A 15,144-nucleotide genomic window follows, 5' to 3' on the forward strand; every position below is an offset into this window, starting at 1 on the left:
AAATTATTTGAAAAATGAAATCTTAAAAATTAAATTTAAAAAAATGGAATTTTAAAAAGAAATATTTGAAAATGAGAGTTTTGAAAATTAAATTTGAAAATTGGAATTTTGAAAAATTATTTGAAAATGAGAGTCTTGAAAATTAAATTTGAAAATTGGAATTTTGGAAAAGTATTAGAAAATGGAAGTTTTGAAAATTAAATTCGGAAATGGGGATTTTGGAAAATTATTTAAAAATTGGAAAAAATGAAAATGGGAATTTTGAAGAATTGTTTGAGAATTGGATTTCTTAAAAAATTAAATTTGAAAATTAGAATTTTGAAAATTAAATTTGAGAATTGGAGTTTTGAAAATTAAAGTTGTGAAAATTAAACTTTGATATCAAAAGACGAAGAATTTTCACCAAATAAATAAATAAATAAAACGAGTCAGGCCATCGAGTGGGAACTCAAAGTAAAATGAGGGGTCCACAAATATTCAACTCAATTTTATTAGTAAAAAAGGATTTTTACTAGGAAACAAAAATTTCCAAAATTATTTATAAAATAAACTTTATTCATTTTTTTTAATATACCAAAAAGTATTTGTTTTATTCTATTAGAAAAACTTGGACAGTTTTATTAAAAAAAAAATTGTGCAATTTATTAAAAAAATAAATTTTGGATTTTTATAAAAAAACAATTTTCTGAAATTTTATTAAAATTAATTTTCTTAAACTTTAAAAAAAAAACATTTTTTTTTAACTTTCTAAGATGAATTTTCTGGAACTTTACATTTATTTGAAAATTGATTTTTGAACCTTTTAAAATAAAATATAAAAAATTTGGACTATTTTTATTAATAAAAATATTTTCTAAACTATTTTTTATTCAATAAAAAAAATTCTAGACTGTTTTTATTCAAAAATAATGTTCTAGATTGTTTTTATTGAAAAATAATAATTTGTTGGTCTTTTATTAAAGATATTCTCTGAGCTTTTATTAAAAACAATTCCGGACTTTCATTAAAATTAATTTTTTAAAAACAAAAACAAAACAATTTTCTGAACTTTAGAAATAAAAACTAAAAGTTAAGGCCCAAATGACCAGACCAACTCAATCCAACAACAAACAGGACAACCTTAAATCATCAAATTTGAAAACTAAACTCCATTAACAAATACCGTAGGAATCAACAAATGAATGAGTAGTGGGATGACTGTGAGATGGGGGACTGAAAGTGATAGCGGTGCAAGCATAGTGGGCGTCAACCGGAGGTGGTAGAGCTACGGTGCGTGAATGAGGCAACTCCATGGGTGCCAAGGTATAGTGGGTGGTGTGTGGAAAAGGTGCGACAATGGTGGTCGCCAAGGAGATCAACGGTGGCGATGGAATGACGGTGTTGCGGCATGGGTGTGACGGAGAGATTCGATCATTGGATTCAAGCATCTGGGTTTTGTCCGGGTGATACTTCAATGGTAGATTGTAGTGCGCTTTCTTGATTTTTGAAGCATTTGCCCCAACTCAACCTTCGATATTGGACTTTCTGAACCGCCGGCACACCATTGCTCACCACCCTACTAGACTAAATCATCCATCCTCGCAAGTGAACAAGAACCCAGTATCTAAAACAAAACTGAAATGGCTCCATACAGCAAAAACGTGAGTTATGACAAAAACCCTTCAACTTAACGTGCTTGGGTTACATGGCAATACGGGCAGCCAGGAGTTTTCGTTTGTGTGAAAGGTGGTATACGGGGTTCTCTCAAGAACATCCCAACCAAGATGGCCAACCCAGCTGGCCGGGATACTCCCTAAACACAACAAAGACCAAAATAGAGAATACATAAACAAACCAAAGACCATTAAACCTCGCACCATTTCATAGTCTGTCAATGAGCTTGTGAACTGATTGAGAGTGACCAAAATGAACTCAAAATATAGAATAGGAAAAAAAAAAATGGTTGCAGGCATCTTACAGAGAAACCAAAACAAAGCAAAGAAATAGAGCATGATTTCTGATTCTATAAAAACCGAAAAATCGAACAGAAAGTGTATGCAGACCAACTCTGATATGTATGATCTCTAATGCCCACTCTCAATCATCAGAAACAAAACCAACTATCAGCGAAAGAAAAGAGCAGAATGATGCAAAAATGGGAAAACAGAGCATACAATGGCTGCACCTAAATAATTCCACTCGAGCAAGGATTGCTCAACTCCAAGCACTTGAGTCTGTAGCTTTTCCCAACTCAGAAAATGTTATATCCTCCATGATCACCCAAAAACAGAAACTAGATATGTATCAAATATAGAAAAACATGTTTGTCTTTGTCCATTGCCTGGGAACAAACCTGAGTCCATTTTGTGTTGAATATGGTATGAATCTTCTAAGGCGATAGAGGGAAACCACCCTTCTTAATCTCTCTGGCGATGGGAAGCGGGAGAGAACGCGTTCTGGTTCTTTTCAAAAAACTGTTTTTCAATTATGAACATACACAGGCCTTTATATATCATCTATGTCTTAGGAACCATTCCCTTTAAATATTAGGCCATATGTGTCTTAGGCCCATCATTTGAGACACATATAGTATCGGGCTCTACACATGAGGTGGCCCATACCTTAGAACAAACAGAAAATAAATACGTGAATGCAAATAGTTTAATCATAAACTATGCTCCATATGTGAGTCCATAGTTATTTTAACAACAAAAGTCTTCGCCTTCTTCTCCGATCCTCCCCCAACTCTCTCTCTCTCGAGATCATTCTCTACCTAGCTTTTTCTTCTCTCCACCAAACGTCCCTGTTCCAGCCATCATCCTCTGAAGCTCTTCGTTCCATCCATCATTCTTTGCTCAGAGATGTCCCTCTCTCAACCACCACCATGGCAACTTAATAGTCCTTGCCACACGTCTCAACAACTCCTTCATGGAAGTCGTCCCCCCCTCCTCCACATGAAAATCCCAACTCTTCCTAAGTGATCAACAAATATCCCTTGGTCTAAGAAAGGGTCTACAATATGTTAATTTAATGATTTAAAATAAATTTTAAGTTAACCCGTCAAACAACCTTAATACTTAAAATAAAATCAACTAATAAATTTTAAATCAATAATATATAATAATTCAACTTAAATCATCAAAAAATAATATTAAGCAACTCCTTGTTGTTATACAATTGACTTTCAATATGTAAAAAGTTAGGAGTCCAACTAGAATTTACTAGTTAGTTAACAATTCTTAATGTTAGTCAACATTAAATATATTCTCTTTAGTTCTTAATAATAATAATAATAATAATAATAATAATAAAAATATTTATATCTCGAAATAAGGCACACAATAAAAAATAAATAAAAGAAAATTTGCTTTGGACAGTATTTTTTGGTAATTTGCTATGAAACAAGAAGTTAATTTTGAAAGAAGCAACTATCAAATCCTTGTCTGAATTTTTAATTTCCATTAATTCACTTTATTTGATATTAAAATTCAACCTCATAATTCGAAAAAATCAATTTTATTATTAGGGTAATTCAAATTAATGCTAAAAACATGATTGTTAATAATAACCTGCTTTAGGTAATGGGAATTTGTTTAGTCATGTTACTTATGGATTAGCTGAAATTACTCACCAAATATAAAATAAAAGATGGGATGGAAAGCACAATCCAACGGTGAAAGAGATGACCAAATATACATTTATATGAATCATTTTCTGCATATGACTCCACAACTTAAGAAAGCAATAACAGAACAATTGTGCGAAGCTTGCTGCATTTTCTTTCACAAAGTAAAATGGTCTTCCAGGCTGGTGGGCACCATCACCATTGGGAACTTGCGGATAAACACTCTTCCCCATCAAAAATCACAAGCCCCCACAAACACATTCCACTTGAAGACCACCCACCCATATATGTATCATTAATTTCAGTTTTCCCAAAAAATAAGCCTTATTCCAAAAAGCATGTAATAAGAACAGCAGGCACTTTTCCTTTTACTTCCCTATCTATATAGCAGATACAAGTTAAGGCATTGAAATCACTTCACTCTTGCCTAATAAAAGGCGAGGAGCTGATGTCTGTGCTATAAAAGGAATCCTCCACTCCCCCGTAGTAGGTCTCCTCTTTCTCATCATCCCACTTGAGAACCTCCTTTATATACTTGAATGCCTCGTCTATGGTTACTCTGTCCCTTGCCCTAGCTTGGGCCACAAATAGCTTTTGACTTGTGAGGGAAGCATAAAGGTCTTTGAACTTCATTGCAATGTAGTAGTAAGCCTGGTGGGCTAGAGACTGGTTGTTGTGATGGGGCCGGACAGGACTGAAATCGTTGAACCATTCACAACTACTTAGAGGTACCCGATTCACCTTCTCCTCAAACACATCATACTTGTTCAGTATCAAAACAAAAGGAGTCTCCTTGAAGCATGGGTGCCTCACCATTGTCTCAAAAAGCTCCTTGCATTGCATCATCTTGTTTTGAAGCTGGGTTCCGCTCCCACTGTTCTCTGTGCCAATTGACATTTGATCATAGTCACTTAGGGAAACACAGAACACGACAGCTCGAACATCTTCAAACATTTCCACCCACTTGCAACCCTCGCTCATTCCCTTGCCATTTACCCTTATAAGTTGGTATCTAGCAAAACAGAACATGGACACATTCTCAATTCCATGATCATAAATCAAATCCCAATGAGAGAAACAAAAGAGGCATAGTAGGAAGTGAGAAGCAGGATAAACAATTGGAACCCCATTTCTATATCAGATATCTTGCTTGAAAATAAGCAAGTGGATGTTGTTAAACCTATATTTCCAGGGACTCTATTGAGATTGCAACTTCTCTTATTCCTCTATTTTAGCATGTCAATGATTATTCCCATCAACAATTTCGATAACCACCTCATATTTGACTCTTCATAAACCATTCTTAGTTGTGCCCAGAAAGCAAAAAATACAAATACAGAATTTTCAGAAAACAGAAGTTAGATATATCTAACTCATAATTAGCTGCCATCCCTAACAACACTGCATTTTGCAGAAGACCTAATAAAGTAAAAAAATATGACACTCAAAATGGATCCTATGTTTACTATACAATTTGCAATATGAACTGCCATTACTTGGAAGTAGAGAATAAAATATTGATATAGTTCATCATATTAAGGTTCAAAAGTACAAAGATATTATTGAGATATCTACTGAAATACAGGTATTCATTTTTACTTTTTTTTAAAAGAAAAGTGAAATTAATAGCAAAAACATGGGAAGTTTAGGATAAAAACTGAGGGAGGTTCATATTGACATATAGATATTGGAATACCAATAGGTATTTAAAAGCATGCTCAGAATAACAGCAGACTCTCAAACCAGTTATTTTCCAATTGGAAATAAGTATTCCAGTATGCCCTGCCACATGGATGACTGCAACAATTTCTGAGCAGTAGAAGAAAACTTTTCCAATGAACTAAAGATAGCTGAGCAGTAAAAGAATATTTGAAGACTAATAATAATAATTCTTTCAGCAGTCAGGGAAATTGTATTTTTCTATATTATAGGAGTAAGAAATTACTTAGTCACAGGCTGCAATGGAGCTTCCTGATTGTCTGTGTAGGTTTCAGACATTGGACTACGATCATCGAGGTAGAATTCTATGAAAGCCAAACCATTCCCTTGTGTGACCCCTTCTGCATATAGTATGTCCCTCTCTGAAGGTTCATATTCATTGCTTGAGACCTCAACAGCCTGAGAGGAAGAAAACAAAGTAAATAACTAGTCGATATCAATGTTGCTTATTGAATATTCAGATCTAACCGTAAACTGTAACTGATATTTTGAAGGGGGAGAGGGGGTGGGTGGAAGATAATCATTGGTTATCTGAAACTAAATAACCACCCTGGGGATTGCATCTGTGACACGCCATAATTGAGATGAAACAAGTATAGAATAGTCTTATTCTGAGGAAGATGTCACTTCCACCAATCACCACCTGCCATATCAGCAAGTGGTGACATCATAAGCATTTTCCTTGTTCTAAAATAAGGACCAAGAATAACAATGACTATAAGATTGAGTCCGAAAATTGTATTAACTGTTCATATATGTTTCTGCTCAAGGTAGTGGAATCAAGTAAACCTGATGCATGGGCGCATAATGAAACCTATTGCCCTTGCTTACATGGTTCAGGAATGCAGTGCGAAATTTTTCCTATTTCTTTTTCTATAAAAAAAACCAGAAGTTATCAGGGAAGAGCAGGAAAAAGAGTTCTTCAATATAAAGAGAGAAAGAATAAAGAATAAAGAACCAAACAAACAAACACAGAAAAAATCTCCAGAGGAACCAGTCAACTTAACGCAAAAGTAGAAGGGCATTGCAGGAACAAGTTATCACTAGTTCCATTACTTCTGCACGGAAAGAAATGTCAAGAAAAAAACTTGACTGGCCTCCTAACTTGCAGTTGGTTGGCCAACCACCACAAGATCACATGCTCATCACACATCCTACTAGTTCCTGAAGTGGGCCTAGAAAAGACAACATTCTCAAGAAGAACCCAGTTTTCCCAAAAACTCATACAAAGAAAAAAAAAATAACAGAACAATCAAATGCTACAAGTAAGTTTTTACTGTAGCACAAGTAGCAAAAAAAAAAAAGGGAGATACTAGATGTAGTACCCGGCTTAAGAAATACTCAGCAACATCTGGAAGAAAGTGAAGCTCATCCTTTCTTTTATATGTTTCCTGTACGGCAGGATCCTTCCACACCTCTTCAACTAATGGAGCATACTCCCGAGTTGCTGCAGGGAAGAAAGCATCCAGATCTCCAGTTGCTATGATATCCAGGAGCCAGTCAGAGAAATGCTTCAACCTGGGGTTGATAGAGTAGATACACTGACTAGCTTCGCTGGACTCAAGCTCTTCACCTGAAACAAAGTCAAAATCAATTATTGGAGACTCTGCAGTGAAGTCAGCAACACTTTTCCCCTTTCTTTACCTTGGCAAATGAAATGATCAACGCCACTACTTGATGATACAGAGGAAATTTGTTTACCCTAACAAAGTACAAAAGAGCTGAAAACAGAAGTCCTGAACTTCTAGAACATATTCATTATCTTTTTCAATTGTTGATAATCAAGATCTAATTATACTCAAAACTCCTATAATGGATCTTAATATAGACGTCTTAAAATTCATAATAATCTAGCACTATTTTCCTTCAAATTGAAAATTTTGGAAGTGTTTCATCGATCATACAACACTTCATAACTATTCTTTGCCTCATCATCCAGCTCTGAATTATATTGCTTCTTATCTTAGTCCTAGTTATCTTAAAACTTCTAGACTCTACACCATTCCCCATAGTTCTCAGAATAAACACCAACACTTTTCATCAACTAATGCTATATAATAAATGAATAGCATGCACCATACTACCTCTTCCTCAGCATGCCAGGTTCATAATATCTAATTCAAAAATATTAGGGACCACTGTTATCAGAAATTCATTGGTCTCTTCCCCAATTGCTCTTACACCAGCTGCTGCTCCACAGCATGTGTTCTTTATATCAATATACATACTTAACACTGCTCAACCTTCTAAGAACCACCAGATTGTTCCTTTACAGATCCAACCGCCCTCCATGTGCTCATTCAAAGTCAATAATACCATGTACGACTTTTTCTTGTTCCTTTTAAACCATTCTATCAACCGTGAGAAAAAGAGTACCTTTCCAGGTACATCTCTCTAGAATGAAACCAAAGTCATTATTTTACATCCCATTTCATGTCTAAATCTTACTTCAAATCACTCACTACCAAAAGTTGCATACTACACCTCATTAATTTTTAGGAGTGATTTGTATAAATGGTCAAGATCAAATTCAACTGAGACTCATTAAACCCACCCTGTAGTAGTATGAGCATGAGTACAGGTAAGGTTGTTACAAAATTTTACTTCCCAAATGGCAGAGCACTATCTTTAGTAGAAATTCATGATTAAACCATTTAAAAATGAGAAAAAGAAAAAAAAAACTTTTCTTTTTGCCTCTATTGAAACTCAAACTTGGAACCTCCTACAAGGGTGCGACAAAGTTTCACTTTTTTTTTTTTTTTTGATAGGCAAATAAGAATTGTATTAAAAGAAGGAAAGTATACATGCAGCAAAGTTTCACTTTCCAAAGGGCAGAGCACTATCTTTAGTAGAGATTCATGATTGATGATTTAATACATGAGAAAAAAGAACCTAAGGGAGGTAACTTAGTAAATAATAAAATTACCTGCTTCAGCAATTTGATCCTGGGAATCTGATGCTTTCAGCTTTGATAATGCTTCCTCCTCAAAGCGCTCCCGACCATCAAGCAAAATGCTTAAATATCTGTACATGTTGCTTTGAATCATTAACTTAATATCCTGCAATTCTTCAGCACTAAACCTGTTCCCATACAAAAATTTGGCCTGTCCAGCAACACAATGAGCAGGAAAATGGGCATCTCATTAATATAGGAATCACAAAAAGATGTTTAGAGAAAACCTTCTAAAATTAGCTCCAAATGAAATGATAGGCAGTAAGGGGAAAGATATCTTCAATTAATTGTTTGTGACTATCGTCTATCAAACCATGAATATTTTTATTTTCTACACAACAGCACAAGGAAAATGATTTGATTCATATGCATATTTGCAAATATTCACAAGTCATCATAGCCAACTCAAACTGGCTGAAATGAGGCTTTGCTATGTATGCATAATCAGATGACACAAAAGCTGCTGCTTAATGAATTCTCTCCTGAACAGATGAATAACAAATCTGTTGCAATCATGAATACTTCTCCAAAAGATTGCTGTAAGATTTCAGTAAAGAATTCAACATAATAAGAAGTTATCCCTCTAAACATATTAGCTCATGCCAGAAATAGCATCAGTTGAATATACATATATATATAAATGAATGAAAACATACAAAAAGAACTACAGCGGGTGCTGATCAAAGCACGCAAAGAGTATACAAAGAGCATGAAGCAAAAAGAATAAACAAGACAGACACAACTCCTTTACTCTTCTACTTCAAACCTAACCAGTCAATAAAATCAACCATAGACATAGGTGCCTTCCCTATACAATGTTCAACAAATTCCAAAAAATAGTACATAAAAATTATTTGAGCACTTGCTCCAAATGTCTCCACATAATCCTTTGATGTTGCTCCAAATTATTTGAGCCCTTTGATGTGCTCCCGCCAAATTGTCCAAAATAAACACATGGGCAAGCTTCCATGCTCTCTTCCGCCTCTTCCTAACATAGGACCCATTCCAGCTTAGCAACATCAGTCTTGTTGAAGCATGGATCACACAAGATATCCCAAATATTGAAAAGACCAACATCACAACATACTTGTTGAGGCACAATGTAGAAATATGGTCAACAAATCCTTCTTCCACTTCACACATGTAGCCTTTGTTCCCTACAGACACACCTCTCCTTTTTAACCAACCCAAGGTCAATATCCTACCTCACATTGCTTCCCATGCAAAAAAACCTCTATCAAAACCCACAAGTTTCAAACATCACTAATTAGTAAAGGCTTTGAACCCCCTAGTGCCAAAAAGGAGTAGAAAGATTTTACAGAGAACTTTCCACTCTAAGACTCTAAGCACCACTCTATCCTCTACACCCCAAAGCTATATGCTTTCGAAACCCCAAAGCTATATGCTTTCGAAGATTCTTCATTTTTTTTTTTTTTTTTTTTTTTTTTGATTGGCACAATTAAATTTAATTGCAAGTGGAGGTAAGGAATTGAACCCTTAACCTCAAGGTTGAAGATTCTTCATAAATGCCTCCACCATCTCTAACTCCCCAATCATGGTACTTTGTTATAAAGCAAGGACTTCAAAGTCCTTGCTTCCTAGACTGCTCCCTTACATCTGCTACCCACTAATCTTTTGAACTAGCTATGGCATATAAGAAGGAGAAGAAGTTTCTAAAAGGAGTGGAAGGAGTCTATCAAAGGAAAGTCACCACACCATCTATCATACCAAACTTAACTCTCCTCCCATCCCCTACAATAAGGTGAAACCTACTTTAAAAACCTTCCATTTATTCCTAACTGCCTTCCACAATCCCATACCAAAACCTTCCCTCAGCACTTTGGAGCACCAATTTTTCTTCCATCCCAAACTTTCCAACAATAACTCACTTCCATAGAGGCTCTCTTTCTAAGACAAATCTCCAGTTCCACTTGCCTAAAAAAGCAGCGTTGAGAACAAAAAGATTTCCAATAGTGAGCCCCTTTTTCTTAGGAGTTCCACCCCCCACCCAATAAGAAATGCCATTCGACTTGAAAGCTTTGGTACCTGTACATATATGTAAGTATTACACTTCAACAAATATACCAGTTCCAGATACAGTAACTTCCTAAAATTTAAAACTAGGAAAATAGCTACAAAGGTGTGATTATGTGCTTTAAATCCAACTCAATTAAACAAAAAGACACGACCCCATCTTTATGGCTCTAAAAATATGTAAGTGGTATTTCAAGCACTTAATATCAGGTTTTTGTACATATTTGGTTAATATTTACCCTTCAAGAGAGAAAGGAAATGATGTAAAAATATAAAGTACTCTTTCAAAGAAACGTAGAAAATAAAGCAACACGTATGAAAGTAACATAATTTACAAAATACACATGCACATTTAGAGATATAAAACAAAACAAAAACAAAACAAAACAGATTAACTCATATAGACAGATAAATTAAGAACCAACCAAAATCACCAGTAAGTTCAGTAGCTAATATATTCTTGAAAATGATTCAGATTTTTCTTCTTCACATCTTAAATTTCCCAGTCAACTGTGATAACTACCAACTGCTATCTTTTGGAAAACCATAGCCCAATCATGCATGCATAAAAAGGCCGTACCTGCTTGAATATAGTGCTGGTTCCAGAGCCATGAGGTCCAATTAGGAGAAGCTTCTGAACCTTTCTCTGCTCTAGATAATTTGGGACAGTAGTATAATTGCTAGCCTCATCTCTCAGTCCTTGAAGTTGACCATGGGGCACTGGCAAGGAAAACAAGGCACAGACGAACCGAGTTGATGCCTGTCTAGGAAAGAGCAAATTCAAACTGTAATGTAAAGGATACCAAGGGTTTAATATATGATATCAAAATTATCAAATAGTGATTTCCTGATGCACACCTTTTCCCAGATATTTCCCCTGATATTATTCTGACCTTCCTCCTCATAACGGCCATCATCATAGACCCAGAAATGTGTGTCCCGTGGACACTGTACACTTGCCAGCTGAACACATTAAACACCTAAGTGTCAATATCACATCGACAACAAACTACAAGACCAAATTAGGAAAGACAGATAATCATATCATATGGGCTAAGTGCTTACTTGTTTTTTTATTTGATAGGTGAGCTAGGAGCCTATCATGTGAAACATTGATATGCTCCTTCACTAAGGAGAACCAATTGGGGAAGACAATCCAGGTATGAGTGATTACCATCTATGCGATGAGGACAGTGAAAATCATATTGGTACCTAGAACATATGAGCATGGTCCATGTCTGTAGCCACTAGCCATATGGTGGAATGGTAAATATGTGTTGGTGCTCCCAACACAGCAAAAATAAGACTATCCTCATTATCAAGCAGCCAATGGGTAGTTATGAAAACTAATGAGGGCCAATTGAACAGATCCCTTTTAAGCATCAAGACTCATGCTCATAAGGGGTCAAATCAATGTTTAATGCTGGCTGTTAACCTAATTCAAACATAAGCCTTTCCCCATGTTTGGAGCCCTAAACCAAAATACTGCAGTAAACTTAATCAAGAACATGGAGACCCTAGAATGAGCCACGTCTCATTAAGAGCCCAATCCAGTTTAAACTTTAAATCATGGTGCATTACATTCATCCATCACTTCTCATGAGAAAAACAAGGTATGCATCCACATATGATACCAGTTGGGAGGCTTTTAGAAAATCCTAGAAGCCACAAATATAAAAAGAGAGTGGGAAATCCTAGAGAGTGTTATTTATAAAAATATAGACCTATAATACACAAAATATGACAGAAGAAGAAATACTGAAATAGTAAGTCAAACTTCCAGTTTAAGAAATTAAATGACTTACCCTTAGCACTTTCAGTTCCAGTCTTGTAATTTCTCGGCCATTGATGTAAACTTCAGTGTTTCCATTACTCGCATCAGGACTAAGTTTCCCGGAGAAACTCAAGTTCGAACTTATGATTCTATCGGGTTTCTCTCCCTCCTGTCAGATTAACAAGAAGACACTTTCTTAGCAATCCCAACATGTAAAAAGCAAAACCATTGAAACTAAACCGAATATAACGTATTTGAAAATACACCCACCTTGCCCCAAAGGCCAGATTCCTTGTCATACCAATATCTACCAGGCTTCAACTTTCTGGGAGGTAAAGCACATCCAAGTAATTCAGCCATTTCTTCTGGCTTCAAAGGGAATCCATTCACAATCAATTGCTCAGGTCGAAGCTGATTTGCAGAACACTCTTTCTCTGCTTTCATTATCTGCTTGACTTCCAAAGGACTGAGCAATCTAGATAACAACCTTGAATGTTTTCCCAATTTCAACCGCTTCGATTCATCAATTGGCTCGCCAATGCAGGTCACGCACTTACGCCCTTCAGGCATTGACCCCATAGCCCTAAGCAAGCAACTGCTGCAATACTTGGCATCACAAACCAGACAGGCCTCTTTCGTTTCCCACTTTCCCTTTCCACACCTGTAACAAACTCTCTTTTTCTTCCTCTCCCTCTTCCCCTTCGAAACCCCAACATACTCAGCAAAAACGGGCTTCTCCACTTCTACCACTTTCCTCTCCGATCTATCAACAGTATTAAATGTGACCACAGGCACCCTCTTCACCTCACTCACCACCTGTTTAGTAGCATTACTCTGAGGATTGTGGACCGAACCCGGTGACACCGAGGGCGACGCTGAGGAAAAATCAGGGTTCTGCAAAACTGACACTACTGACTCCGAGCTCCCAGAAACCCTCGGACTTTGTGCTGGAGAACTGGTGACACCAGCAATACAAGATACGGGCAACGGAATGGGTTCAATTACAGGGGCACCAGTGAGAGACACCGATCTCTGCGATTCAGAAAGGGTTTCTGCAATTGATGCAGTTGGAATTGCAGATGAATTTACATCAAGGGGTTCGACTGTCGGGAGCTTGTAGGACACGGGAGGGCCCTCGTACTCTATAGCTATGGAGTAATCGAGATCGGATACTTCGTCTGGGAGAGAAGCTCCTGGTGGCAGCATCTTGGTCACCATTTCTCTCCAATTCCCTCCCTCCTCCATTTCTTCCACAAGAATTATTACAAAATTCCACGGTATTTCTACAGAGATACACTATATATCACCAATCTTCAACATCAAAACTGAAAATATCAACTATGAAGACAACATCTGAACTGAACATGATAAAATCACCCAAAGATGCACACACAACATTCAACGTCAAACCCAAAAATTTTATTAACTATCAAGGCAAGAGACGAGCTGAAATTGATAGAATCACCCACAGATGCCCACACTTCGCAGCCGCCGCAGCGTTGAAAACCGGGAAAATTCAAAGACGACCAAGGCGTATAGAATCATTTTGCAGTGGAAGGCCGAGTTTCGAGCAAAATTACTGAAAAGCCACAAAAGAGACCGAAAATTTTGAGTCAAAAGCAAACATTTTGAAGCTGAAATGGTTGAAAAACCCTAGAAGGTTGGAGCGAGGACGGATTCAACGAAAGGGAATATTATTCACTTCTGTATTTGCTAAAAGGGGGATCGAAAAGAGAGAAAATTCGAAAAGGAGGAAGGGACAAACTGAAAGCGAATCTGAGAAGGGAAGGGCCTTGCCTTTTGAAGCTTGGAAGCTCTGAAAAATCAAAAGCTAAAGCTTCTGCTCATATCCACCATTGAGGCGAGAAAGTGGAGAAGAAGACAGATGATTCGCTGAAAACTACGTAGTGAGAGAACCTTTTTCCACCGCACGATCAGCTGTAGGACCCGCACCTGCATCCCATGGCCATGAATGCGCCACTACACTTAAGCCTGTTGAGTTACTCTTCCCTTACAACTCTTCGCTGCATAAAACTTAATAATTTACTAAAAACCAGAGAAGCTTCATACCGTCGGATCCCAAGTGGAACCGCGTGCGCATCACTGCTAATCAAACGGCGAGTAGCTGATCCACTACTTGAGCTATGATGAGGACAACTGCTCCCTGTTGCAGTGGGAAATCCACTCCCCCACCAACGCGCCTTGTTTTCCACGCGCGCGGACGGGATAGGCGACCGTTGAAGCCACGGCCGACCTTTGGGCGTGAGAACCACTCCCTACTTCCCAGAGTGGGGTCTGGGTGGGCCGGGCTAGGCCAGCCCAGTTTGTGTCCGTATTGGAAAGTCCAAAATCGGGGCCACTAGATGGTTTTTTAAGTTGGGCCGGTGTGTATGGTTTTTTTAAAAGACATTTGGACTTTGGAAAAGGGTGGAGTTTTGACTTCAAAAAGAGGATTAGGGCAAAATTCCAAGTTTCCAACCACCATCAAGTTTGAATGTTTCGGTTTCAACTTACTCCACCCCGAATTATTGATTTTGAAATTCAACTGAAATTAAATTATACTTGAAAAGGTTGAATAAATATCTTATATATTAATAAGAATTAAAAAAAAAAAGAAAGAGAGAGAGAGAGAGGAGATGCAATACCATTATAATTATTAATAGAAATAAGGCATTATCATGAAATTATAATTAATATTAATATTATTTTAATTAGAAAACCGGTATTTATTACACATTTTTTCAAAAAATATGTTTCCACACATTCATATAAAAATAATTATAAAATAAAAACTAACTAAAAATAATTCAAGTTTCATATACTAACCGATAATACTTGATATGGTAAAAAACAGTACTTATATCATTAAAAGATAATAATGTATAAAATATTAATTATTTAGATGATTACTTGAAAATTTTATTTTATAAATCCTATTTTATGATTTTTTTTTTTTTTTTTTTTTTGTGGTATACACACTTTTCCCTTTTAATATCCCATAAATAGGTTGGCTTTGACTAAGCCACATTCCACAAGGGCTTCCCAACTTCATTAATTCTT

The 15,144-nt window shown here is 36.4% G+C and overlaps 1 protein-coding gene across 2 annotated transcripts; it reads right to left on the reverse strand.

Annotated features, from left to right (window-relative positions):
* Positions 1 to 3,647: 3,647 nt before the first annotated feature.
* LOC117929475 (extra-large guanine nucleotide-binding protein 3) lies at positions 3,648 to 13,875 on the reverse strand. 2 transcript variants are annotated; one of them, XM_034849781.1, is made up of 9 exons: positions 13,554 to 13,875; positions 12,355 to 13,367; positions 12,116 to 12,253; positions 11,169 to 11,273; positions 10,891 to 11,070; positions 8,250 to 8,427; positions 6,649 to 6,896; positions 5,550 to 5,722; positions 3,648 to 4,616 (listed from the first exon to the last, which is right to left on the reverse strand). In XM_034849781.1, exons 2-9 carry the CDS (start codon positions 13,327 to 13,329, stop codon positions 4,022 to 4,024), a joined length of 2,592 nt encoding a protein of 863 aa, XP_034705672.1. In that variant the 5' UTR covers positions 13,330 to 13,367; positions 13,554 to 13,875; the 3' UTR covers positions 3,648 to 4,021. The 2 variants fall into 2 exon arrangements, with proteins under 2 accessions (XP_034705672.1, XP_034705664.1); XM_034849773.1 differs by having other exon boundaries at positions 12,355 to 13,875.
* Positions 13,876 to 15,144: the final 1,269 nt, after the last annotated feature.

This window comes from Vitis riparia, chromosome 2, assembly GCF_004353265.1.
Source record: "Vitis riparia cultivar Riparia Gloire de Montpellier isolate 1030 chromosome 2, EGFV_Vit.rip_1.0, whole genome shotgun sequence".
NCBI classification, from domain to species: Eukaryota; Viridiplantae; Streptophyta; class Magnoliopsida; order Vitales; family Vitaceae; genus Vitis; species Vitis riparia.